General features: G+C 42.5%; 1 protein-coding gene across 3 annotated transcripts in view; it reads left to right on the top strand.

Annotated features, from left to right (window-relative positions):
- Positions 1 to 3: 3 nt before the first annotated feature.
- Positions 4 to 27,293, top strand: part of ABCB10 (ATP binding cassette subfamily B member 10) — a 35,919-nt gene continuing 8,629 nt past the window's right edge. Inside the window, exons 1-7 of one of the 3 annotated variants that reach the window (XM_074863110.1) lie at positions 4 to 81; positions 18,508 to 18,708; positions 19,061 to 19,263; positions 20,933 to 21,067; positions 22,716 to 22,862; positions 23,633 to 23,768; positions 26,209 to 26,304. In XM_074863110.1, coding sequence (XP_074719211.1) covers positions 12 to 81; positions 18,508 to 18,708; positions 19,061 to 19,263; positions 20,933 to 21,067; positions 22,716 to 22,862; positions 23,633 to 23,768; positions 26,209 to 26,304 — 988 coding nt within the window. In that variant the 5' untranslated portion in view covers positions 4 to 11. Of the gene's footprint in view, positions 82 to 7,733; positions 8,086 to 8,234; positions 8,410 to 18,507; positions 18,709 to 19,060; positions 19,264 to 20,932; positions 21,068 to 22,715; positions 22,863 to 23,632; positions 23,769 to 26,208; positions 26,305 to 27,293 lie in introns of those variants that run through there. The other 2 variants (XM_074863109.1, XM_074863111.1) reach the window with 2 other exon arrangements.

Raw genomic sequence — 27,293 nt, forward strand, 5'->3', positions numbered from 1 at the left:
CAAAACTTCTGATGGCTGGATATCAAAAGTGTGAAGCAGCTCAACAATCCCAGACCAAGATTAGGCATTTTGAAAAAAACGGTATGGGAGATGGTTGTATTGCTGATGCTTTGTGCTATGCAGGTCTCTAGAGAGACCTTCTTCAGATCTGTTGAGCTGATACTGCTCACCAGACTAAACGCGTTGCATTCTTCAAACTGCAGTAATCTCTATGGTTTTTGAGTGGTTTTGCTTGATTCTGTAGATTCTAGCTCAAAGATTTCATTGTGAAATGACTGCTCTTGTATCATAGCAAAGTTTCGAACTGCTTGGCTGAATGCCTGTGTGAATACCTAGGAAGGATATGGCTCACCAGTGTTCACTGGAACTCATTTGCTGTTTGTTGCCATATGTCCTGAGCAGTGTTTAGAGAGCAGCTGGACTTTTGGTCCTGAAGCAGAGCAAATAGCAACCAAAAGTGGGGGGGAAATTAAAGGTGAGATGGGTAGACAACAAAGTTTCCCTTACTTCTACAGTGGAGTTGGACTTTTTATTAGTTGGGTTATTCTGAAGTATTTCACATACAAAGTGACAAGTAAGAGTAAAGAGACTTAGGAAGCAAATCCTGTTATGCATACATAGGCTAAAAAATGTGATTTCTGAGGTGTTAGAAAAAAACAGTATCGCTAATGATGCACTTAAAACCTATAAACTTTTATGTACTGTGTGGACAGTTTTTGGTGCTTGTGGAATGTAAATGTTTGAAGGCAAGAAACCAGGAAACAATCTAGACTATGAGAAATGTCTGAAATTGATTGACAGGCTGAATTTCAAGGCAGAACTGGGAGGAAAGTATGAGTGGGAGGAAGGAATACCATTAAGTCTAGCAAAATTTGGACCATAATCTCTATTAACTGTGTAGTTCAGAAATGTCTGCATTTGCCCAGACCCCTTCCCTATTCTATTTTAAATATATATCATAAAAACCACAAAAGCATTTGAGTTAAACACTCAAATATTAATAAGCGTCATAGCAGGGACTGTTGCTGCTTGTGAGTCTGTGTGTAACGCAGTTCTCAGTCACATAGCTGGGTACTCCTTCCCCCGCAAAGTTCTGCTCACTTCATGCACCTTCTGGACGATGCACAGTGCACTGGGCACTGCATGTGACTAACGGCCAGTGACTAACAGGAGATGCTCGGAGAAGGAGGGCGTATAGCCAGCGATCCTTCCATTGTTTACACACTCCTATCTTCTCATAGTTACTGTTTATTGGTTTGGGGTTTTGGGTTTTTTTTAAGTAGACCTCCAGAGCTGCAGGCTATGTATCTGCAATAGCTGCTGATGGATTTAGTTTCCGTTAATTTTGTCTCATCCCTTTTATTAATCAGCTCTATGCTTGTAGCTTCCACAATTTGCTGCAGCAAGAAGTTCTACACCTTGATTTTTATAAGGGGGAAAAGTATTTCCTTGGTTTTAACATCTGTTATCTGATAATTTCATTCTGTTCCCTAACCTCTTCAATTGAAAAAGGCAATCAACAGCAAAACACCCTTTCAAAAAGTGTCAGGTAGATACAGACAAAGCTGAGGTACACATCCATGGGTAGTTACTGAATACTGATGAAAGAAGGGTATTTGCTCTAATAAACAAACTGCTACACCCATTCACAGGTCTATGTTAGAGTTGCCCTTCCCACTTTCAACACTGGCATCTCCTAAGCAGCATGCTGCCATGCTGTTCAGTCTAAACATCTTAACTTCCCAAAAGGTGAAATTCATCCTATTCCTCCCCATTCTGGTTCCTTTGTGAAAAAAGCTATCTCTTACAAGTGTCTTTTAAGTCTAAAAACATTTTACACAAATTATATTTCCATTAACAGATCCTTTGGGTTTGCCAAGAAAAATAAAAAGGACTTCAGGCCATTTTGCTAACCTTGTTTCAACTGTTGCTGACTTTGTTAGTCGTCCAGGCTCAGTGGGTTTTTCAACAAAGTCCTGAAATGGCCTTCATTCTGGGTGGTGTTTAGTTGCTCACAGTGAGCCAGGCTCTAAAACTGTACCATTACAAGACACCAATGTGACAGTTAAATTAACTGCCTGGATGTCCCTCGCCAAAGACCATCCCGTCATGCTGCATGTTAGCTATGAGGTTTTTTTTAGAAGTACTGGATAGGAGCCCAAACTGACTGAAATAACTCAACAATGCTCTACCATGCTCAATGTATTTCAAGTATAAAATACTGGCAAAATTTGTCTCCAGACTGATCATGTTTTTTAACAATTTTAAACATGCATCTAGCTTTCTGTTTCCTGTACAGTGCTATACCACAGCACTGAGCAGCAGTTGTACAGAGAAGGTGGTATATTCTAACTGCCCAGTTTAAGACAAGGCATTATCCACTATGTCTGTCATCCTGCAGAAATATTCTCTTGAGACAGTGAAATTCTCGAGCAAGGCAGCTCTGGAAGCTATTTCTATAACTTGATATCATAGGTGTTGCTCTATAACTAAAACATGCATCCTGTTTTCAGACAGAAGGGATCAGCTGCATTCAGGTAAACGAGGAAGAAGAGTTCTTCAGAAGATGGCTTCCTTGGTAGCCCAGCTTTCCTACTTAGTCCAGGTCTTTGCAGTTTCTTTTAGGATAAAGTTGTCTTCTCTTTGCAGAGGTTTGTGATCTTCAGTGAGGTCATGATCCTCTGTTTATGACAAGCCTGATAACAAAAATATTTTAGCATATACAGCCAGGGGATCAGCTAAGAACAGGGCTTTATGGTGTCTGGTGCTCTACAAGCATATCAGCACACGGGCAGTGCTCCTCTGATGCTGCCTGAGAACAGGAGGAAGAAACCACCAGAATCCCTCTACTGAGCTGTCAAAGGGAGAGGTGTACTGGTATCTCCAGCTCTGGAGAAGAGGATGGGAGGTAGCACGGAAGCTATGAGTGTCAGTGTATGAGACTAGGATCATGATGGTGTCTGCTTCTGTTTCTTTGCTATCACTTCTTCCCCGCAACCAGTAGCGATGCTTCTGTTCACACTGCTACACATCATGCAACACCACCAACTCCAGCAGCTTTGGAAGGGTAGCAGGGCTGATCAGGCAGCTGTTGAAATAATGAAGCTGCCTTCCTTGCTCCTAAATTCTTTGTAAATATTTCCTTAATCAAGCCTGGCTTTTGTTTTGGGTTTTGTTGTGTTTTTCTTCCTGTGGCTTAAAATTGTTTAACAGAGGTAGGCTGTAGCATACTGAAGTACCTGTTTCCATCTGAGAGAAGCCTTTGATCTTGGCGTATTCAGGGAATATCTTGAACCCCCTGCCCCTAATTTGGAAGGTGCCAGATCAAACTCTGTTTTCTCTTTTACACTTAGACAAACGAGCTACCTAGACAGCAGTGAGCGCCATAGTTCTGTTCAGTGGCACAGCAATGCTCTTGCTGAGGCAGCCAAAGGCTGGGTTGCACATGAGTCTCAGGAAGTTCCTAGAAGTGATGGATAGAGGAGAGGAGGGTGGACTCTACAAGGAATGAGGCCTCTAGATAACAAACCGCTCTTGCCAGAAGGAGTTTTGTTGTCTCTGGACAGCAGTGATAGTGCCTGTCCACTCTGATATCTGCTTTAGGCCAGCCCTTGGACCTGGCTTTGCAATAGCTAGTGATGCTTCATAGTTCACCGAGAGGGAAAGGACAGTGCAAATAAGGGCAGAAACTGCCATGTGCTTGCTGCAGTGATAAACTGGGGTCACGCTGTAAGACAACCCGAGGCAAACTAGTGCCGAGTGCATCTGGAGGATGGTCATTTGTTTAGTATCCAGGAAAGCACCGCAAAACCCGTGTAATGACAACTTGCCCTTTAAAAGTAGCACAGATCCTTCTGGATCTGCATGTAGTTCAACACCAGACAGCAGCCAAGCCCAAACCATTAGCTCAGGCATCCTGAGGTCTGGAGTTGAGAGAGCACATGCAACTTTGTAGTATTTTAGGTTAACACATCACAACTTCAACCCATTGCTAGAGTTGAAATGGGCCATATTTGCACAGCTTTCATTCATTTTTTTGTATTTGCACAGCTTTTGCTCTTTTTTTTGTATTGGTAGACAGCTTAACTGGAGACTTAGGCGCTGGACTGCTGTTGCTTTTGCCATTTTTGCTTAAGGCAATAGCAGAGCAATCTGCATGTGGTAAACAAACTGGAAAAGAATAGTCAGAATTTTAGGTGCTCTCTTCCCTCCTGGCAACTCCACTCCACTAGTGCAAATACTTCATGGCCACTTAGGATGACTGTTTAGCCATCTGTGAGTCTAGGGGTTGTTGGAGTGTTTTACACTATTTTTTCCCCACAAGCAAAGCCTAAACCAAACTGGAACGTAAAGCTCTGTTGCAACTTCCCATCACCTTTGTCAGTCAGATCTCCTCGTCCTGAAGGAGGTAGGGGGTGCTTGGCTTTCTCCTTTTTTTTTCAAATTACTTATCCATAATTCTTTATTACTTCTCCAGAGTCTCTCAAGAGAAAACATCCTGTGTTCTCCAACAGCCTCATCCTGCAGCTAGAGCAGGAAATACACAAGTGCAGAGAACTTGCCTTCCTGAAGCACTGATAGTGTCTGTATGGATTGTTTTATTGCGAGCACGTGGTGCTTCTTACCTGCAAAATTTTATCGAGAGATGACCTCGTGCATCTCGGTGACATCTATGTGCAGGGATACTAGAGCCCCTGCCCTGCACACCTGCGCTCTTCCACTGTGCACCTGGCAGTGGGAACTACATGCTTCAGTCAGGCTTTCATTTCACGATGGAGGTATTTCATTTGCCTTCTAATGGCACTGTGGAAGAACATATATTGTGGGATTTCAATGCTCTGTGTTGCTTTTGTGTACTGCTTGCTTCGATCGATGCAAGGTCTTTTGTCCTGCAGTGCCCAGTTGTTTCTCCTTGCAGATGCAGAACAGGCTACAAAACTATTTCATGCAATAACTAAATATAAATTTAGCATTTGCAGTTTAATCTCCAACATATGACCCTATCAGATTTCATACTCCCAGTCAGATAATCTGGTGATGGCACAGGTTGGGCAGGACAGCCTGCAGCACCTGAAGTTTTTCTGGAAGACATAAACTCACCTCTGCAAACTTTCCTGAGTGTGTCCTCCTTGCAGTGCTTGTACCTGCCTCTCTTTCACCTCTCTCCTCCCCTGCCTTTACTGGGTTTCCCCTTTGCACCTTCTAGCACTCTGCAGGGGAAGAGGGCCCAGGCTGTGGTGGGTTGGGCAAGAGCCCTGGCCCTCTGTATTGCTCCGAGGCCCGAGGTTTGCTCTCTGTACTGCACCCCAGACACCAATTAATCCCCAGCCCCTGGAGGTGTGGGGGGTGCCCAGTCTGGAGCTGATGTGGGCGAGGCGGTGTGTCCCCACGGCCACAGGGAACGGCGCTGGCCCCCGGGGAGCCCCGTGGCACGCAACCTGCAACAGCGTGTGGCTCCTCACAGGCCACAGCAGGCTCAACTAACCACCCCTATTAAAAAAACCGCATGTTATTGGGTCCTTCCGCCTTTTACAGACTATCTCACACAGTTTTGCCCCAGAAAGCCCCATTGTGCGGGAACACGGGTTTGGTCGGGCCAAGGCCGCGGAGGGGCGCTGACCGGGCCCTCTCCTCGCCCGCGGCAGGCGGCAACGCGCTGCGCCGCCTTTTCAAACGGGGAGCAAAATAACCAGAAACACTGAAACCGCCCTGAACCTGGGGACGGGGGGGTAGTTCAGGTCAAGATTCCCGCCCGCCCCCTCACGGGGCGGCTCCGCGCACGGCGAAGCCGAGGTGTCTCCCCCTAAGGCCGCGCCGGGCCGGCACAGGGCGGGCGGGCCCCCCCGGCTCGGCCCGGCCCGGCCCGGCCCGGCGCAGCTCCGCCCCGTCCCGCCAGTCTCGCTCCTCTCCCGAGCGATCGATTGGTTGCGCCTCTTTTTTCGAGGCCGCTCGGGGAAGCGGCGAGCGCCAGAAACGTCCCGCGGGCTTTGGGCGCCGGGAGGCGGCGTGAGAAAGCGCCTCATGCGCTGCCCGGCGCGGGCGCCGTCCTGCCCCCTGGCGGCCACCGCGGCGCGGGGCGCTGAGGAGAGTGCGCGGCGGCCCCTCCCTGACCGAAACGTTGGGCGAAGCGTTGATGGAAACGCAGGCGCTGCTCGCCGGGAACCGGCGATGCCGCTCCCCAGACGCCCGTGGAGCGGGTCGGGGTAAGCTCCCACACGGGCACCGCTCCCAGAGGCCTGGCGTGAAGCGGGGTCAGTTGCGGCCCAGAGGTGCGTGTGCCTGACACCGGTCACCGTGTGCCACCCCGCGCCTCGCTGCTCTGCTCTCCAGGGGCTCTGTTCACTTTGGTTCTGTGAGGCACCTCGGGCGCTGGAAAATGATCACGGGATTTCACTTAACTATACAGTTCCTCTTCGCAGCCTCGAAGGACAGCATTGTAATGGGCAGGGAGGCCAGGTATGAGAAAGGGGGAAAAACAAACATCTCGGGTGAGGCTGCCCTGCCACTGCCCTGGCAGCGTGGGTCTCAAAACGTTTCAGCCGTCACCTGAGGGCTGCGAGGAAGATACATGCTAATTTACTCAAATATCAAGGGAAAGAGCTCCGACAAGGCGGTGGTTTTCCCAGGATGAGGCTCCTTCCCTCAGCATGCTCGCTGGGTGTGCTAACCCCTCAATTTGCCTAAATACTGGGAATTTGGCTATATCATTTGTGGTAGCAAAATACTTTTTCTCCTGAGCTCTTAATACAATTTTACTCATTTGCAGACTTTAAAGCGTGGTTGTTCAAACAGTGCTCTTGCAAAACAAATCTAAAACAAAGCCAATGGTAACTAATTCACAAAGAAGGTTGACTCAAAATTTTAAAAACAAAGCGTAGGTACCCCTATCCCTGGCTCCCCAGTGGGGAAAACAGGACAGCAGGGTCAGTTCCCTGCTCTGGCTTCCAGCACCCCACTGCCTCAGGAAAGCTGCGTCAACCAGTGACTCAGTTTCCTTTCCTTAAGCTTAGGGGCAGCAGATTCTTTGGAAGATGGCTCGTACCCCGAGCAGTAATACGTGAAGACGACAGTATCAGTGAAGGGCTGTTCATATGGATCCTGTAGGCTCTAGTCTGAGCCAGAGTGCATAAGGCCTGTTCGTATGGACCTCGGAGCCACCAGCCTGAGCACGGGGTCGGGCAGGTGGTGCCTCTGACAGGCAACTCTCCTCTGGCTGTAGATTATCTAATGCCTAAACCAAGACCAAACCCCCGCACAGAGGCAGGCCGTGCTGTGTACACGGGACCACGAGGCCGGCTGGAGATGGCCTCCCCTGGCGTGACCCACGCAGGCCTGGGAGGGAGGAAGCGGGGAAGGGAGCTGATTCCCTGCTTCCTTCTCCCGGGGTCGGGGGCCTCAGCTCCCGGGCCCCCCCCAGGTGGGTCTTTGCCGTCACCGCGCAGGGCAGGGCAGGCTCGGGCGCCATTTCGGCAGGCCGCGGCCCCATCCCATCCCCTCCCTGGGCCGGGCGGCGGCAGAGGGCGCTGGCTGGGGGTCGAGGCGCGGCCCAGTGGCAGGGAGGAGGCCGACAACCGACCGCAATCTTATCAGCGCGCCGCAGGCCGGCTGGGGCTCGGGCCGCCGGCTGCCGGCCCATGGGCGGCGGCGCGGAGGCGCCTCCTCCTGTCGCAGACCCGCGCGGCGGGGACCGGCTGCAGCAGCAGCAGCAGCTCCGCCGCCGCCGCGCCGGCCGCATGGCGGGCTACGCGCCGCGCCTGCCCTGGCTGCTGCCGCTGCTGCGGCGGGCGGCGCCGCCCCCCTGGGCTCGGGCCGCCGGCGGGGCCGCCGGCCTCCGCGCTCCGCCGCGCCCGGCCAGCAGGTGCGGGACGCCCGCTCCGCCGCCGCTGCTGTTGCCGCTGGGCGCGCCGTGCTGCCGCCGCCTCCTCCTCCCACCCGCGGCGGCGGGCAGCGCACCGCGCTCCCTGAGCGCCGCCGCGGATGCGGAGCCGCCGCCGGCGCCGCCGCGGGGGGCTCCGGGCGCCCCGCCGCGCTTCGAGGCTTGGAGGCTGCTGGCCCTGGCGCACCCTGAGCGCTGGAGACTGACAGGTACCGGCCGCGGCCCGGGGCCGTCCCGCCGCCGCGCCGGGGGCCTCCCTGGGCCTTTGTCCGAGCGTGGAGGGGGCGGCGGGGCGCCGCGGGTGCGTGGTGCTCCCCGGCCCCGCCCGGAGGGTTTCCTGGGGCTGAGGTGCGCGACCGGGGTGGGGGCCCTGCCCTGCCCAACCGCCTGCCCCCGGCGCGGGAGGCACAGCCCGGAGCGGCGGGGGGAAGGAGAAGGTCGTATTTCCCTCCCGAACCGCCGCATCTGGTAGCGTCTGGGCACAACGTGAAGGCTTTGAGCGGGCATTTGATAACGTGTAAAACGCTAAAAACGTGCGTTCTCCCCCCATCCTCCTCTTGCCATCTCATAATTTGTTGTTGTTTTGAAGAGAAGGCAAAAGTTTTGGAAGTTCCAGAACTCTTCCGTTTTGGTAGTACTGTTGTTAATGCCTCTATGCATGTTCAGTGCTGGCTTCTTCACAGGCAGCCTGCAATCAACTCGGGCCTGAGACTGGAATTAAGTAAAAATGGGAATCCTAAGCTTTTTTTTTTTTTAAATACATTGGAGTTCTGTCTCCCAAGAATTTCTTGCCTAAAATTTTTATAAGATGATTTGAAAACGATTTACTTACTTTTAATGATTATGTGGCAAGCACCATGGTTGTATAAATTGCACCCTAAACAGTGATACCTGATACCTTATCTACAAAGAGTAGAAACAAACTTTTCTTGGCATTGCTTCTCATGGGGATAACAGAATAGTAGTTGTTAGTAAGAAAACAATATCAAATTATTATGTGCTTTATTTTTTTTAAAGCCACCTTTATTGGTGGACAGCATATGTGATATCATGGCAGTGTGAGGCCTTTGCAAAAACTTAGGTAGTTCCCACGGAATGGGTAAATGATGCTCAAGAGAAAAGAGGTGAGGTAGTTAGACTTACAGAAAGAAGTGGTTTTGAGAAATAAAAAATACTTCGCACAAGATTTTATTCACAGTGGGTAGTTACAGAGCTTCATTACATGTTGGCATGAGATAGCCAAAATAATTTGAATCCAAATAAATTTTTTTAAGAAATTATGTCTGTGCCATGAACACCTGTTTTATGCAGCTAATACCACTGTTGGGTGTGCAGAATAAAAGCAGGGGAAAACTGCTGGGACAGGGCTGGATGGAGCAGGGAAAAGGTATAATGTTCAGTAAGGCTTCGGTCTTACTCAGGATTATTTTTCTTCATTGGCTTATAGACTAAAAAGTAGAAGGTCTTTTGCCGGTAACTGATGTTCAATCTATTCAGATTTTGGTGAAGAAGTGAGTATCTGATCGGATAGATTGCCTGCTGATTTTACAACAAAGTTCTTTGTTTTTCCCATTGAAATTGAAACAAATAAGTTGGTTATTTTAAGGACTTAAACTTAATTCACTTTAATGGATACTTGCTATTGACTTGTTTATCACAAGCAGGGTATGGTATACTTGCTTGTAATTATGTTTTAAAATAGGGCTAAGCATCCTTAATTTGTGCAGTCTGCTGATGGTTTTATATAAATCGACTATCAGTTACTAAAAATTAGCTACATGCAGTTTTCTCTTTTGAGATAACAAAATGGCCTGAATTTAAAAAAAAAAAACAAAAACCAACATAACAACTTGATATCAAATCATGAGGATGGAAAAAATACGCAAATGTAATAACTGCTTTTCAAAGTTCTGCTGGTCTTGGTTCTGGGAGAGGAGTGAATTTATGTAAAATTTTTCTTCTTTATTGACACTCTACCTCAGGGAAAACTTTTGTTGTTGTAATTAAGTGGGAGGATGGAAAAGCTAATGAGGAAAATGCTTTGGGACATTACAGAATGCAGCAATAACAAATATGGGTAAAATGCCTTGTAGGTGACTGTAGGGAAATCACATCTGCCCGTTGTATCTAAAAGACGTTTTGTTGCTGTTGCATCTTTGTACTGAGAAACTTAAAAACTCAATATCTCTGTTCTTCCTGCATTTAAAGAAAGAGGAAGGTTAATGGTTTCACTGTATGAAACAATGAACCAAGGGTAAAACATTCAATTTCTTCTTCAAGGCCACATAACCAGTAAGCAAATGCTGTGGGATCTCTTCAGAGGCTTACAGGTGCTGTTTTGTTCAGCAAGAAAGTTGAGCTCTTCCAGATCTTTTGCATTTAATACAACCAGTAGTTGGTAACATAGGTGCATGGCATTACCACTGTGGCGTGAAGTGATACACACCTTTTCTGTGATTCCATGTGGCGTGGGTTGTGATACTCTGCTCGTTGTGGTTGTGCACTGAAATTTGCTGTCACAGAAGGTGAAGTGGTTGCAGCGATGACACTGGAGGCCTGGGGAGCAGAGGATGATTTGTGAGGAAGTTGAGCAAGACTAGGTTCACCCAGTCTTGGTGCAGTGGGGAAGTGGTGTCAGCTGAGGAGGTGCAGGAAGAGCAACCTGCTCCAGTTGTGACTGGCACCAAAAGAGAGGAGGGTTGCATCTCGTTTTACGCAGGGCCTGTTCACCATCTGCTGGATCAGGAAGAAGAACCAGTGTGCTCTGTCCAGAGGTTGCTGTGTGCTGGCATGAAGCACCCCCTGCAGTATTCTTACAGAAGGAGGTTCTGACCCTCCAGAGGCTGTTAGGCATGAAAATAAATGTACCGAAGATCTTACTGCCAAAAAAAAAAGTATCAGTATATATGTTCCATGTTTCATCTTCAGTTACTTCTAGAGTTGGGTAGAGCTGTGAATACATTTTAAACAGGACATGTGTGTTTAATTTTGCTGTTCTTATTAACAGTGGTAAAAAGATGGCTAAATACTATGATGAGAATTCACTCTGTTAGTGGCCACAGTTTTGTGCAGAGAAATTAGAAGCTTGTAAATTCTGTAATACCTCCCAGGTTTACTAAAAGAGGGAGGTAATTTTAGGAATTCTTCAGCTGATCCTGTGCAGTCAGGTCAGGTAAACCTGTGTCTTCGGTTAAATTCAATTCCCAGGGAAGAGGATAGAGCTATTGTTTAAATTATTAAGTCCCGCTGTGTGTGCGAGGCCACAAAAATGCCTTTTCAAAATTATCCCTTTTATTTCTTCCTGCCTCCTTGTTTCTCTCTGTGAGAATCTTTCTGTTGCACTTTATCCAAACCACACTCGAAGGAAACAATAGTTCTATTGAATTGTAAAGTAAGCACAAGGAACTCTGAAATTTTTAATCCAATAGCAAAGTGTGCCCCTTCCCTGTATAACAGTTCATGCGCACTGAGAGAGAAGGTTTGTTTTGTACATGGGTCTTCTCTAGAGATGTGCAAGAAATGTAATTTCAGAAGTTTTATTTTAGAATTTTGGGCATAATTTGTCATAGTTGTTTTCCTATTGATTAAAATTTGCCATGAAATCAGGAGAGCACTGCCTTACTCATCTGATTTTTCTGTACTTTGAAGTTACACCAGGTGATGCACTTTCTCATCTTTAAAGAAATACTGGATTGCTGTAAATTTACCTTTTTTAGTTTTTATAGGTATTCATTCCTTAATAGAAACAATTCTTAAAAAAAGGCATTTTTTAAAAAAAAAAGTACCTAAGACTACCTGAATTTTTTTGGTGTATTCTTTGTAATATAGTTCAGAAAGTATTTTAATAATTAATTTGATTGGGGATGATTGGGGTAGTGAGTGACTTGAGTTCTTTTGTACAAGATGCAGATGGAAATGTAGAACACATTAGCTGTGAGTATTGGCTGCTAGAAAGTCATGCTTTTGGTTATTTATACTTGTACAAGCTGGCATTTCTTATGTCAAGTATTTGAGGGAGTATTTTTGAAAACTTCAGTTATTTTAGGAAATTAAATCGACCAGATAATAGGTATTTAGTTTGTAGTAACATTTAAATGGTTCAATTTTGAAACTTTTGCTCTTCTAAGCTTTGTGGCATGAGTTTGAACATCATCAGACAATCCATGCACTGTTAAGGATATGCTTCTCCCCCCTCCATTTAAAAATTAATTGTAAGCCAGACAAGTGGCATCTCTCTGAAAAATCAGTTTTCATACGCCCACTCCAACCTTGACAGTAAGTCAAATGAATTCTATAGTGTGCATAATGGGAACGAAGCTAGTGGGAGCAGAGAAGGGGCTTATGGGCACTAGAATACCTTTCTCTGGATTGGACCCCAGTCTTGTAAATCTTCCTGTTTCTCTGCTGTCACCCAGTAGCTGGGAAACACCTGGCCAAAATTTGGGTTCATCTGTCAAGTCCAAATACGTGGCCACTGTTTTTTGTTACTGTATTTAGTTACTGTAAAGTGGTTCTCATCTGAAAGCAACTCAAGAACCACACTTAACTTGGATTTTCTGAAGACAATTCTTGTGGGTTTAAAATCGCAATTCCTATATGTATGGGATATGCAGGGGTACTGATTGTTTTCTCATGTACAGTGTGCCTTTTGTAGAAATCAAATAGGCTATATGTTTTTTTGTTGTTTCCCCCCCTGGTTTTTCTTCTGATTTTTGTTAGTGTTTGGTATGAAACTCACAAAAGGTCCAAGCGGCCTTGTAGATTTATCACTAAAAGCTTGCTTTTCTGTGGCTCGTTGGTGACAGTTCTTATTTTAAATTGGTGGTGAACTGTTAATGAAGCTACTTGGGTAAGACATTGCAGAAATGGTAGCTGCTGACCACTGTGATCACTTAACGTGCTTACAGTAATGTTTTGGCTGCACTATTTGTGTAAATTATGAAGACAGAAGGAATACTAGTTAGATTGGTCTAACATAAAGATTGTCTTCTACACAGGGTAAATAGGAACAAGTGTTTCTTTTAAATGCATGGTAAAAAAAAAAAAAAAAGCAGCTGTACTCTCTCCTGCAAACCTAGAGTTATTTTACTACTTTCCAACATTTGGTGATTAGAAACCTGGCTGATTTTTGTGGCTGAGGAGAATCACTATCATGAGAAAATACAATAGAAATTTTAAAATGCTTTGTCTTTGAAAGGAATTTTGGAGTTTAAATATCTTCAACTGAACTCTATGAGTGCATAATTAATAGTTTATGCTATTTTAACATGTTGTGATAAAATACGGAAATTAGTAGTGTTTTCCAACTTTTCTGAGTGAGTGCTATACTTCTGCTGTATCTGAACTACAGACTAGTGCATTGTCCTAAAATAGTAGTCCGGGGAAGCTGTTGAACACTTTCAGAGGATTCTAGCCTGGCTATATGAACCATCCTTTTATTGTGGGTTTTGATAGGATAGTAAACTTTTAGAAATAAAAATGATAGCATTCCCCTTCCCCCCACCCTGAATTGCTTTTGCATTTAGTGTGTGTGTGTGTGATGAGGTTTCCAAATATTTTCCACAATGGCAAAAAAAAAAAAGTGAAAAAGAAAAATTTCAGTGGGTTCTTAAACAGGCCTGTTTGTGTCAAGCTGGTTTTGAGTGTCTTAAAAAGACTAGCTTGTGGTACGGTTTTGTATTGATAGTAACTTGTGAAATAGAGATACCATTGTTCTTAAGAGAAAGTGAAGATACTTGCTTAGAGTCGGAGTAAGCCTCCATCTTTGCTTTCAAGCAGAGGTTTTGCACAGCTCTGCATAGGCCTTCCATCAGGCTGTGTGCCTTGCTACCTCTTCCTCCTCCTCTCTTGTGCAAAGTGGCAGTCGTATTTGCTCTTCCCTTTCTTGGGCTTCCTCAGATCACTGTGTTCTCTGCCTGAAAGAACACTTCTGTTGTTAAATATCTTCTCTGAAAGCTCTTACAACAAACCCTCTATAGCCTAGTCTGCAAAGGCTCCTTGATATTTTGTTTGCTCCATAGCAAAGGACTCCTGGCAGGTCTATCCTGTTTGATCATAGGACCCTCACTGAGGAGCTACCAAGGGCGATTTCTGTCAGTCCTGAACACCTCATGACTCAAAGAACAGACTTTCTTCAGGGTGATAGACTTCTTCCGTAAGTTGCATTGTGTAAATGTTCTGAGCATGAGGGATGCCATCAGCCGATACTCCAGGGCTTGCTCCCGTGCTGGTATCTTGCTGTGCCCTCCAAACCCTGGACATTGGTCTTCATCTTGATATACTGTCTCAAAGGTATTGTTTGTCTCTCTTGTTTAATTCTGTCTCGCAGCAATTTTCTGCAACTTAATTTCTCTAAACTGTTGTATAATCCTGGTCAGTCAGATGGCCCCCAGTATGCCAGCCTTTTCATGAGCTGTCTTGAAGATATATTCAGTAAGTTGTGCAACTGTATTGTTATTGTACCAAAGAATATAATAGTCTTTGCCATTTGAAACCCAAACTGCTCTTTCATGCTTAAAAAATAACAAAAACCACCACAGATTCAACAGCCACATCAATCTGTCTATAGAATACTCCTATAAATGTTTCTAAAAACTGTGATCATCACTGGAAATAGTAACTTGCAGGACTCAGTATGTTGACAATACTTGCAAATTAAGACAACTCCACTCAGAAAGCTAGCAGCTTTCCAAGATGCACCAGGAATGCAGTATGCAACCATGCTGTCAGACATGAACTGTATTTTTTTCCGAGCACTGTATTACAGTTGTTATTAATAATGTAAGGAGGACAATTCTAAAAGGTGGTTCTTGCATAATAATAGGTGCAGTCTGGATGTCATGTATGAATTTACTTTAACACAGAAAGTAAACCACACCAGTTATACCTAACCTAGAACTATACAGAACATCCTTAAGTGCTTACGGTGTACTCTGGAAGCAGATTCTATCTTGAAATAAATATTTGCAGAACTGACTCTTTGCAGGGTTGATACCAGTCCTTCAATCTCCCTATATTAATCCAAAACAAATACCTTGTGGGCCAGGGTTTACCAAACGAAATGGACTTTACCTAACCAACACCTATAAAATTTATCAGTGCATCTTTTTCCCATAAAAGAACAACTGAAGAGTCCGATCCCTAAGCATGCACATGATAGAATGCATTAGACTTTATTCATCGCTCCAAATACTCTTGTGGAAATGAAGTGTTAAACTAAAAAAGTCACTGTGTATTAGAATAAACTGCACAGATAACTAGTTAAGGTCAGACATTCTTGATTACTGGTAGATGGGTACTTCTCACAAATCCAGAGCTTGTTTTCTGACCTGCCAGCACTGATCTTCAAATGAAACCAGTAAAATACTTAAAAGATTCTGGGAGGTAACATTCATAACCTTACTGAATAGTAAAAACTAGATAGTTTCCTGTTGCTGTGTTACCGTGCACTGCCAAACATCATCATCACCTCATTTTTCTGTCCTTCATCCCTGATTCATTTGAATGATCTTAATTCATCTGAGGTCAAATCTTTATGTATTTGTGTTTAAAATAGCCCTTCCCCGAGCATGCTTGCAAGCAATTATTTGACTTTGTACACTTTCACATACTGTACAGGATGAGAAGTAAGAACCAGCAAAATGAGAAACTTTTGCTGTCTTGGTGGTGTTCTTGCATGTAGAAAATTGGTTTACGACTCTTTGGAGACACTTAGTCCATGTTCTGAAGAGAGGTTTGTGATAGCTCTGCCTAGATACTGCTTGTAAACGCCCTGGTTTGTCAGTCGGTGACCAGTTCCTCACCCCTGAATACATCTACATTGAAATGAAGTTGCAGATCTGCTGTCAAGAAGCAAGCTCACATTAGCCTTAACAGAGAGCATGTTGATCTTAATGGTGATAAAGGCATAGCTTTCTGCAGTGATCTGGATTTCTGTGCAAGTAGACAAGCAAAATGTTTGCCTAACATTTCCAAGAGGACTGCTCAGCTGCTCCTGGAGCAAGCTTGCCTTGGCGTCGCTTCTGTTGCTACTTTGATGTAACACTAGTTTTGTAAGTTCCACTGCTCTGCCTCACACCTTCTTTCTTTTCATCTCATAGTCTGCAAAACAGATCTACTCTATAAAATTAAGCTTCCAAAATACACTCTCTTTTTGACATAAAACAGAGTAAACTGTGTAAAACTAATACTCTAAAGTTTACTCTGACCTTTTTTCTGTGAGTAACAAGGCTTCAGTGTCACTGAAGTGTCTTCATATCTGGTAGCTGAACACCTCGTACTCCTCCCTTTTGCCAGTTATCACAAAGACAGCTCTTCTTTGAATGGGGGGAGAGAGTGAGTGTTTGCTGATTCCTATTTCTTCAATTACTCAACAGTTTAAAAAGAAAGAAGAGCAACAGCTTGGCATCTGTGCTATTTTCTAGTTCTGCTGGTATAATAATGAAAGTGAGACTTTCAATTAGGAAACCTTATTTTGCATGTGATTTGTGATTAAATTAATAAAGACAGATATATTGCTTAAGGAGAAAATTAAAAGTTGTATCTGGATTATATAAGCTTTCATCTTCAGGACTGCATTGTTCTGATATATTATTGACACTTTGTCTAATGTTTAAGTAGCTCAGTAGTCTTCAGTTTGTTTTATGTACTAGTATTTGCTTTTAGTTCAGTTGAAGCTGTTGGAAGTAATTACAGTGAAACCCATGCTAGTTTGAATGAAGATGAGCTGAAGGTAAATTCAAGCCAGGAAGGCTGTACCGCTAGACAGAGACATAGGGGATTTTTAACCAAACAGACCTCTTCCTTCAGTGAACATTTATATATGCAGTTTATGTGTCCAGTTCCATCCATAACGGAGAAATTGTCTGGACCAGTGGAGGCTGAGCTGCAGTGCAGCACTGTGCTTATTGCTTTTGTCCATCTCCAGCTGCATTATAGACCAGATTTTCCTGACAGGAGATGACCTCGCTTTTGTTGGATTTTTCCCAGCTGCTTCACAGCTTGAACACACCAGTGCAGGCTGCCTGTTAATAAGGTCACTCATTCTTACAAAGTTTTAGCTAGTAAATAATGTGCTTATGAGATGTGTCTATGGCATGGATCATGTAACTTCGCAGCAGGAGGTCTTTCCCTTTCTACTCTGGTTACTTACAGTTTCTATAGCTTCAAGTTAAAGATCCAAGTCCTTTGTCTTTCACATGTTTGCTGGCCTGAGTGTTACACAACGGTAAGATCCCAAACAGATCTTGAATCCAGGTTGGATACAATGGCAAGTATGAAGCTTGTTTGGGCAGCGTGTGGGGCTCTTCCAGGGCTGCTCAGGGGCGCTGCAGTGAAGGTGCAGAGAAGTGTTTGCTTCAGGGGGTTGCAGGTATGCAGTTTTTGTACCCTGAATTCTTTGTCATAAATGCACAGCTGTATTTACACTTCAAGTGAAAACTGAAACAAAGCTTTCCATGTGTGTGTGGAGGTGGTAAGCAGCATCAAACCATCTGTGACAGATGTTAGAAATACTGCTTACAGCAGTGCACTGTTGGGCAGCTCTCTGCTGTCTTCATCATAGAAGTGATACAAGCTCAGTGGAGTGGAACTAAAACGCAGGCAACTTCAGGATTTCCCATACAGTGTCTTTTTGCCTTTAAAGGCATTACCTACTTGTAGTTCTGTAGCAATCCTATGGATGGTTGCTTTGAGTGTGGGGTTGGCTGTTGGAAAATTACACTGTATAAATAGCATTGTTTGTTGTGGTTCAGTGGTTTTCGTATCAAGTTTGTTCAGTTTTCAATTAAGATGAGTGTTTTTTCTAGCTCTCAGCTTTCCAAGCTTGGCTTGCCTTTTCAGAGTCAAGCTGTGTCTTGGCTCAAGAAATGTCTTTGCAGATTAAAGTTCAAAAGGCTAAGTCTTGGTCCAGTGCAGTTTTCATACTCTGTGATAACAGCGTCAAACCATTACATGGGTTGTTCTGTGGGTGATCTCGGAACTGTAATTAAAGAGCTCTGCTCATCAGCAAACGTACTTCTAATTCAAACTTAGGCTATTTTTCTTTTAGACCAACAATAGTAAAGAGTAAAACAAAACAAAGGTATATAAATTTTGCCAGTCAAGAGTAAATCAAATCCCTTTTTGTTGGTTTTTTTCCCCCGATAAAATTGCATGGTTTAGATGGTTCTCAGATCAGATCTCTACTTCAGTCCATTGCTATCTCAGAAATAGACACTTGGAAGCTCTAATACAGTAACAAGAATGAATAATAAAACCCAAACCAAACAGGAGTTGAAGGACTGTGTGTGATATATGGAAAATTTGGTAACTGTCATGTTCTCTAAGGATGATGTCTGTGAAAAATTAAACTTGTTGGATGGTGGTGTGGAAGGTTAGACAAGAGAAGCAATTCCAGGACTGTGATTGTATACAGAGGCTTTCAGGATCTTAAAATGTGCCTTGCCTAAGTTAATTTATACAGTGACTTAAAATATCCCGTTCAGAACTAGACCTAAAAGAATGCTGATTATTTAATACTGGCACTCGCAAGCTTAATAGAAATTTCAAGTGAAAAATTATTTTGTATGTACTATTAATGAACTTGCCCAATTTGGAATAATTTTCCTTTCCTTTTCCTTGTTGATTTGCAGCTGCTGTTGGCTTTCTGACAGTTTCCAGTGTCATTACCATGTCAGCCCCTTTCTTTCTGGGGAAAGTTATTGATGTTATTTATACAAATCCCAGTGAAGACTTCACTGACAGCCTGACCAGCCTGTCTGCCTTGCTGAGTGGAATCTTTTTATGTGGTGCTGCTGCTAATGCTACTCGTGTCTACCTCATGCAGACTGCAGGTAAAAACAGAAGCAAAAAGTGGTACTGAGAGTCATGTTTTTTTCACAGTGTCAGGATATCTAATGATCTGAAATAAATTCTTGGCACTGAGAGATTCCTCTTGGAATCGGTAGCTTTTTTTACCAGATCAAAGGTAGACCAGTAGTGCAAAGATAAGTATACTGGAATGATTGTTCATTTTTATCTACTGTTACGTGACATCTTAAAGCTCACTCTCTTCTGGTATGTTCTGTAATTCTGGTCTGTCTGTAATGTGACTAGTTCAGTGCTGTGTAATTCTGTGATTGCTATATTGTCAGTGTCTGTGTAAAGTCTTGTGTGCCATGCTTGACTGACTTCTGTTTCTGACAGGACAAAGAATTGTGAAACGTTTGAGAACAACCATGTTCTCCTCTATTCTGAAGCAAGAAACTGCTTTCTTTGACAAGACCAGAACAGGAGAGCTGATAAACCGCTTATCTTCAGATACAGCCCTCCTGGGCCGTTCTGTGACTGAAAACCTTTCAGATGGGCTCAGGGCAGGAGCGCAAGCATCTGTGGGGGTTGGCATGATGGTATGGTGGTCTCTTCCCTGCTTGTCATTTCTTGTAGTTGCAAGTTGGTTTCAATTCTGTTGGGTAATGTGGAAATGTGATTCAGTTCAGAAACTTGTGTGTTCTTGGATACAAGTGTATTTCACTGGTTATCTACAATAACTTCTATGTACTGCATTGCAATACATCATGTGCCTGTAGCCACTTGATGTTTGCTCACAAGCCAGAATACAGAGAATGAAGGTTTGAAATGAGCTACTGTTACTGTCCAAATGTATCGAGCAAAGTATAGTAGGCAAATAGCTTAACTTCTTACTGAAGATACTAATATCAGTGATAATGTTCCCACAGTTGTAGGTAAAATAGGGTGTGAAGGTCCTGATGTAAAAGTAATTTAAGTTGGTTGATTCTGGTTAAGGCCTAGGTGAGCAAAGGCAGCACTGAATATCAAACTACTGCTGAGGATTTTTACAAGTGTTAATCTTTCTGCTTTAGTCTGTCAGTAAAGAATATATTTAGGTAGGAAGCGTGTTAAAGGCGGCTTCAGTGCAGTGCATCAGATAATATTCCTTGGTGGTCAGTTGGTTTACGTAAAAATCTGGCTTCTCTTGATGTTTTTTGTGGCATTAATTTTGTTATGCTTATCTGAGAAAAAATATGTTGGTGGAAGTTATCTTAACTGAAGGTATGGTAATTTCTGCTGTCTACCTGGAGTTAAAAACAGGTAGCAAAAAGTCTCCTCATAAAAATAAGCTTCTAATATTGATGTTATTAGAAACTGTTAAGAGTTTCCACTGTGAAGTTTTAAAGCATTAGTACTTTGTCACTGTTAAGAATGATGGCTTTCTGTATTTATCTAAGCAAATAGTCTCTAAGGTTTTATCTTACCATAGATTAAATGGAATAATTTTATATAAAGTATTCTGCTCAAAAATGCTGCCATGACACAGTGTTAAAAGGTGGATCTGAAAGCTTTCCCAGAAAGAAGAGATTATTATGGAACAATTATAAAGCCTGTCAAATTGATTTTTAATTTTTCTGGAGATTTTTGTTTTCAATACAGAAAGCAAGATGAGATGAAAACACATTAGATGTAATTTCAATAAATCTTATGAAAAGAACCTATTTAGGAGCTTTGATGATGATTGTTACACGTGATAAGGTTTTGCAACAGTAGTTTAAATCCATTATTCCAGGTTATGAGCATTCGTGGGTGCTAGGGAGCACTGATGATTCCATCTGTTGCTCAGTTACCCATAAGTAGTATACGATATTTCTCTACTCAAACTTTCTGTATTACACCATCTGTTTAAAAGTTGTGAAAGCACTTCAGAAACTATATAATAGCTTACGTCTTTCAGCGTGCCTGAGAGATTTCCTGGTAGGCCTGTTTACCGAGGTTAAGATACTTGGCTAAGACCACACAGTGAACCAGTGAGAAAACTAGAAATGAAATCCAGACTGCTTTGCTTATAATCCTTTGCTCTAACCATGGGATACATCTCAAATGCTGTGGAGGAGTTGATATTTTTGCCTGGAAGAAATACAGTGTGATAAATGAAAGCATGGCATCACTAAATTACAGTCCTACTAGTTTTAGAAAACTCTAGTGAAGGAAGTTGCACTTCAGTACTCCAGTGGCTATTTTTAATCTGAACGCTAACCCCTGACACATACCTTTTTCTTCTAGTTTTTTGTGTCTCCTAGCCTTGCTGCATTTGTTCTGAGCGTTGTGCCACCCTTGGCTGTCCTGGCTGTGATTTATGGAAGATACTTGCGAAAACTTACTAAAATGACCCAAGATTCTCTTGCAGAAGCAACACAGGTAATCTTTTAATAGACGCTTTCTAGTTAACTTCAAAGTTGCTCTAGTGTGTTTAGGTTAAAGTTGCTTTAGTGTGTTTAGGTTAATATCTCTGAAGTTACAGATCTTCTGAAGATAATTGTACTGTTCATGGCCCTAAGCCATGCTGAGCCTGTAGTTTTGCACCTGAATAGGCTGAAAGATAAATGTCAGTAACATTTATTCATAGATCTCAAAACCAACCATGCTTTGGTTGTCCATAACAATATAATGTAGAGGTACAAGGCCTTGAGAGTTTGGAAATGTAGGGAAGGTTAAGGACGTTAGGCTTTAGTTTTGTGAGACCATAAAAAAAATCAACCTACGAAGTCCTGTGTAATTTGGTAGCTGGGTTTGAAAGACACTTTTCTTAGGCTATGGTTATGAGTTTGAAGCCATCAGAAGCATCCTAGATGCATCTGTCTTTTAATAAAACTTTGCTAGCAAGTCCTCTGGAATAAATCCTTGATGTTTGACCTTATTGTCAGCTCTTTAATGTTTATGAGGCTTGACATTTCTTAAACTTCTCTGGGTATCTCAGCACATACCCAGATATTTGGGAGGAAAGTAGAGGAAGCTGTTGCTTCTAAAGAGGCTGTTGTAGGGGTCCTTCATTGTGTTTGCTGACTGCACTGAATATTGCAAAGCACTATCAGAGAATAGTAGTGGTAGTGACCTTTTCCTCACAGGCTGAGCATGGGGAAACATCATTAAAAAGCATAGAAATAGAATTAGGAAAGATCTACTTAAAACAGCCACAGTTGTCAGCTGTTTTAAACTTGGACTGTTCTTTGTAGAAATTCTGCAAAATGACTGTGCAGAAAGAAGATTAAGCCCTCTTCTGTTTATCTTCCTCATCCTGTGTTGAAGGGAAGCTCATGCCTTTGTAAACCAGGTGTGGGACTTCGCATGAGCAAGCAATTTTAGTGTTGCATTCAAATTTTCAGGTTGAATGGAGGATGGAAGGAGGAGAACTCTATTTTTTTATATCATATTTTTACTCAGAAAAGGGATCCTTGTTTTCTGTAAGACCATCACAGTGTCTATTATCAACTTAGTCTAATTGGTTACAATTGAGGTAATCTTAGAATTAATACTTTGCTGTTCAGAAGTTAAAATACTGAGTTGAAATGAGACGTTAGTAGTTGAGATAAATTAATTCCCAGTGTTGCTTTGATCAAATAAGTGGAATTGTTTCAGGAAATAACTGCAGGATTTCTTGCTTGATTTAGTGTAGAATAGAATGTTCTTTATTTTTTGTCCTCGCCACATTGTTATTACAAGATATTGTGAATAATAATCTTCTTTTTTGTGGTGTCCACATCAAATTAAGGGGTTTTTTTAATCCTAGTTTTATATTTTTCTATCTCTGCTAAGACTTAAGGCAATCTTGAAGTTCTTTTTAAACTGCCTGGGCATGCAGTTTACTTTTAACTTAATAGAATTAAAAAAAAAAAAAGAAGGGGTGGGGGTGGGGAAAGGAGAGCATGAGAAATTTTCCAGTGTTATCCAAAGGAATGTATTTGGAGATCAGTGTAGTGATATTGCTTTAGCTTTCAAATGTTCTGTAGTATGAACACATCAAATTGTGTGTCTGTGTGTATTTGTTTTGTTCTTTGCTTTAATGTAGTTAGCTGAAGAGCGTGTTGGAAACATAAGAACAGTTCGAGCTTTTGGGCAAGAAGTGGCTGAAATGGAGCAGTATACAAATAAAGTTGATTATGTGCTACAACTGGCTAAAAAAGAGGCACTAGCTCGGGCAGGCTTCTTTGGAGCAGTAAGTATATTTTGATGAAAGTGAACCAACTGTGTTATGCCAAGGGTCAAATATTTTAAAATTCATTAAATACTTACAAATCTGCAAATAAATGAATTGAGCGTAAATTGAATCTACATAAAACTGTGGGAAGACAACTTAAATCAGTCTAAATTGCTGTGAAACTGCACCTCAAGGTACAGTGGTATGATAAAGCCAGTTTAAGCCTCTATTTCTGCCCCACACCCCATAGCTTGGTATTCTTTATCTGAGCCCATACCTCCTCTTCAAGGAACTAAACCCATGGAAACCTTCCCCCAGCCTTAGCATTTTACAGGTTTGGCTTCCTGATGAGATGAGCATCAATGTGAGGGAGGCAAGGAGTGCGCAGGTGGGGGAGGGAGGCTGGGATTGCATTTTTCCATAACAGCTTGCAGTGAGTTTGTTTAATAGTATTCTAAAAGTGCAAAATAGCTGCAGACTATCAACTCTAATCCTTTAATGATAGTTGAGAATAATGTTTGGTGTTCCTTTCCATCTTGGGGAAAAAATCAAAAAAGTTGCTTGCTTTTTGAATGCTTGGATAGGGCACGGCAGTGCCACAGGATGTCTGTCTGTTGGCTTGGTTTGTTTTAGAATTGGTTTTGTTCAAATTTAACTCAGTCCTCCAAAAATCTAGATATCCATAGTATGGGCATTCTTTTAATAGAAGGAAAATTCTGAAACAACATTTTAGAGGATGAAATTTCAGATGAATGTGACAAAATCTGCCTTTTCCTCTTTTTCCTTAGACTGGCCTTTCTGGAAACTTAATTATCCTCTCAGTCTTATACAAAGGAGGATTACTAATGGGCAGTGCCTACATGACAGTTGGTGAACTCTCATCTTTCCTAATGTATGCTTTCTGGGTTGGAATAAGCATTGGAGGTATGGAATGAGAAATTAGATTTTCTTCACTTCAAAGCATTGCATTCAGTATGGGGGCGGGAAGGAAGAAGCTCTTAAAAGATCTGGCTTTCTTAAAAAGTCTCTTCCAAATGATCTTCCCAAGAAATCATACATAATTTTTTTTTCTGAAGAGTTAATGAAAATAATAATTTATAACTTAATATAAGCCTTCCATTTTCCCAAAGGAATACAAAGGTGATATTTTTTCAATGTGTGTACGTGACAGATACATATTACTTTAATTTCCTTTGACTCTAAATTAAAATACTTGGTATATAATGTAAAGAATTAACACTGGTATTATATTTTTTACAAAATATGTGGGTCTGGGTTAAACATACTCTATTTAGAAGGGCATGTGGAATTCAACTGTAATTCAGTGTAGAGCGTCTTGAGCTGGAAGGATAGAGAGTGCCAGCAGAACACTGCACTCTGGTGCTAACCTTTTGTTTTTCCTTACTGACTGACAACTCCTTGAAGCTCAGACTCTGTAATCTACTGGCCCAGAAACAAACTGTTCATCTTTTTGACAGAGCAGTCCTCACTACTGCATACAGGCAAAAATGAAGATAAGGTATTTTGAAATTTGACAGCTGATTGGAAGGTTCTTCTTTAAAATGAGTCTGTTACTTCTGATAGACCAGCAGGGCAATGCAGCTCATTTGTACTCTTCTTTTCTAAGACTAAGCCTGATATCGTGGGAAGCACAAAGATGTGCCTGAGGGCAAAATTCACAAAACCTGCTTCTTTGAATATCAAAATTCCAGTGACACCCACTCCAACTACCAAACCCCTTTCTTCTCTGTGTAAATCATCCAAGTCATCCATCTGTCAACAGACAGATACCCGGAACTTTGAAAACGTGGGACAACTTAAATAAATGAAAAATAAGGTTAGAAGTACTGATAAAATATAATTAACTTCTATTTGCTATAAAAACATCTTTTTAAATTCTACTTAAGATTATTGAAGAATATAGTTCTGCAGGGAGCTTATTCTCATGGGGACTCTGCGTTAAAGGTGTCTTGCCACAAGAGGCCTGCCTTCCTTGACGCCTACAAGGCATATATAAATCTTCGAAGTGCTAAATCTGCTCGGTATATGTTATCATCAGTACATATAGGAGTTCATGCAATGAACTGTGAAGTTCACTGCATAATTTGCAATTTTGCCTCTTTTTGTTGTAACAGTTTGCTGTGTTTTCTACCAAACACTGAACACAGGTTATGAAAATTAAAAACATTTTCTAATTAGCCTTTGCTGTCCATATTATACAGTGTTTTTTTATGAGTGGTTGTGAATTTGCAAACAATGAGTCTCAGTTTCAAGGCACACTGTGAGGCTCGTGCCTTCTCCCCTGTGCCCTGCTCTAGGATGTGGGTGCTTAGGTCTCTTTTCCAAGCAGACAGCTTCTCACCATGGCTAGTGCTTTGTGGTGCAAGCTTTCAGATAGTCCTCAGCAGCCAGGTGATGAAATGCCCTGTTTACACTTACACACTAATGACCTTGTGCTGGGCTTGTTGCTTTGCAAGAATAAACCAGTAAACCTATTTTAATACACCTTGGGTTTTCTGCCCTCCTGAAATCACTCTTAACGCTATACGCATTTTAAGGTGGAAGTGGTTTATTCTGTATGTTTATTCTGTTGTAATTCAGAGATTTTTGAAATCGGTTACTCTATTTTGAACGACACACAAAAAATTAAGAAATAAGACATATTTATGTCTTACTCTATTTTTGGTTCTAGGTGTGTTTCTGTGTTTTATTTCAGCTGGAAAGCCCTTCAGCCAAGATGATTGACACAGCTGCTAAGAGCTGGGACCTAGTACTATATGCAGGCCTTAGCTTTTGCTTTCTCCAGTGATGTTTGAAGCACACTGACTTGGGAGACATATTTCTTTACATTGTCCATTCTCCACATAGCTTCTCAAGCATCAGTTCAGCCTTAGGTTTTGTGCTCTCCCTCCCCTGTGGCTGACTCAGCCAGGCTCCCCTGTAGTAGTATAACCCTGTCTGACAAAGAAGGACATTCAGAGTGCTCCATTCTTCTAAATGATTTTGAATATATAGCTGGTCTTATGCAAGGCTATTTCTCTGAAGTTGGATGCTGTCGTTTCTGATAGATGAATGAAAAAGAGTTGCTTTGCTTTTGAGTATACGCAAGCTTAAGTGTATTAATGTTTTCTTCTTTTTTCTTCAGAATGATTTACTTTGCAGACATAAAGAATGGTGAATAAGGGTTATTGGTAGCTCTCAACTGAGACTAGATAGGATTTAAATCAGCATGTTTGCTAGTGTGTTGGACTAAAAGGTTCCCTACACATCTGGTGCTTCAATGATGGTGATGAAAAGTAAGTTTTATGTGTCCTATGTCTTCCATTCCGTATGAATGCATAATATTGTTCTGTTTTTTATTTAGGTCTAAGTTCCTTTTATTCTGAGCTAATGAAAGGACTAGGTGCTGGTGGACGTCTGTGGGAACTTATTGAAAGGAAGCCCCAACTTCCATTTAATGGTGGGTCCTTGGTTTGTTACTGTTCATAGGTTGATTTTTCTCTTATTGGTCACCAGTACTTCAGAAGGATGTGTGTAATACCTAAAGGTAGTACTGACTTACATTCTTTTGAAAGAAACTAGATACAGTGGTAATTCTTCTGACTTTTGCTAACTATGAAAAAGATGGTGGGAATTTCCTTTAATCAGAAATCCTAGAAGCTGAAAATTTGGTGTTTTTTTAATTAATTCAGAATATGCTTTTATGAAAAGTTATGTGTCTGAGAACATGCTCATTTCTAGATTTTTGGAATATTTCTTTGATGTCATCCCCACTTTCTCTTGGATCGGCTTTAGAGTGAAAAGAGTGGAAGAAAGAAAAAAGCGGGGAGGGAGGAACTCTGAGATGGCTGTATCTCGTATTTCCAGTAAAAGGTTTACCGTGCTCGTCTCTAATGCCTAAGAAATTAGCAGTCTGAAAAGAGAAGCCTTTGAAACCACGTGTTTTTCATTAAGAGTATCTCAAGTTTAAACATTTCATACTGATCCTGTGAAAACAGTTCCTTGGTAAAACATGGTGGTTTGAAGCTGAACTTGCAAGCACAGATGGTTTGAGGCCTTTCAGCAGCACATGCCAAACTGAATTTTTGAGTGGGGTACAGAGGCATGACGGGGGAATGAAAGGAAGGAAGGCTTGGAGCTGAGATGGGGATCTCTGCTTCTTGGGAGAGTGTAGATGTGCAGGTGCAGCAGGTGTTGCTTTTGGAATGATTTGCACCCCTCTCCTCACAGTAGCACTACCCACATTTCTCCCTTCTTTAGCGGGGCAAGGAGCCACTCCAGCACATGGCTTACCTGGTGCAGCTATGGGTCGGGGAGCTGTGGGCCTTCTGCTGCATGAGCAGCCTGCTATACTAAGCAGTCTCCTAGTTTGACGTGTGTAGTGTTGGACCTGGTACCATGTGCATAGTATTTTTCATATAGCTGCAGTGTTCTAAGGATGTGAACAAG

Source organism: Strix uralensis, chromosome 3, assembly GCF_047716275.1.
Source record: "Strix uralensis isolate ZFMK-TIS-50842 chromosome 3, bStrUra1, whole genome shotgun sequence".
NCBI lineage: Eukaryota > Metazoa > Chordata > Aves > Strigiformes > Strigidae > Strix > Strix uralensis.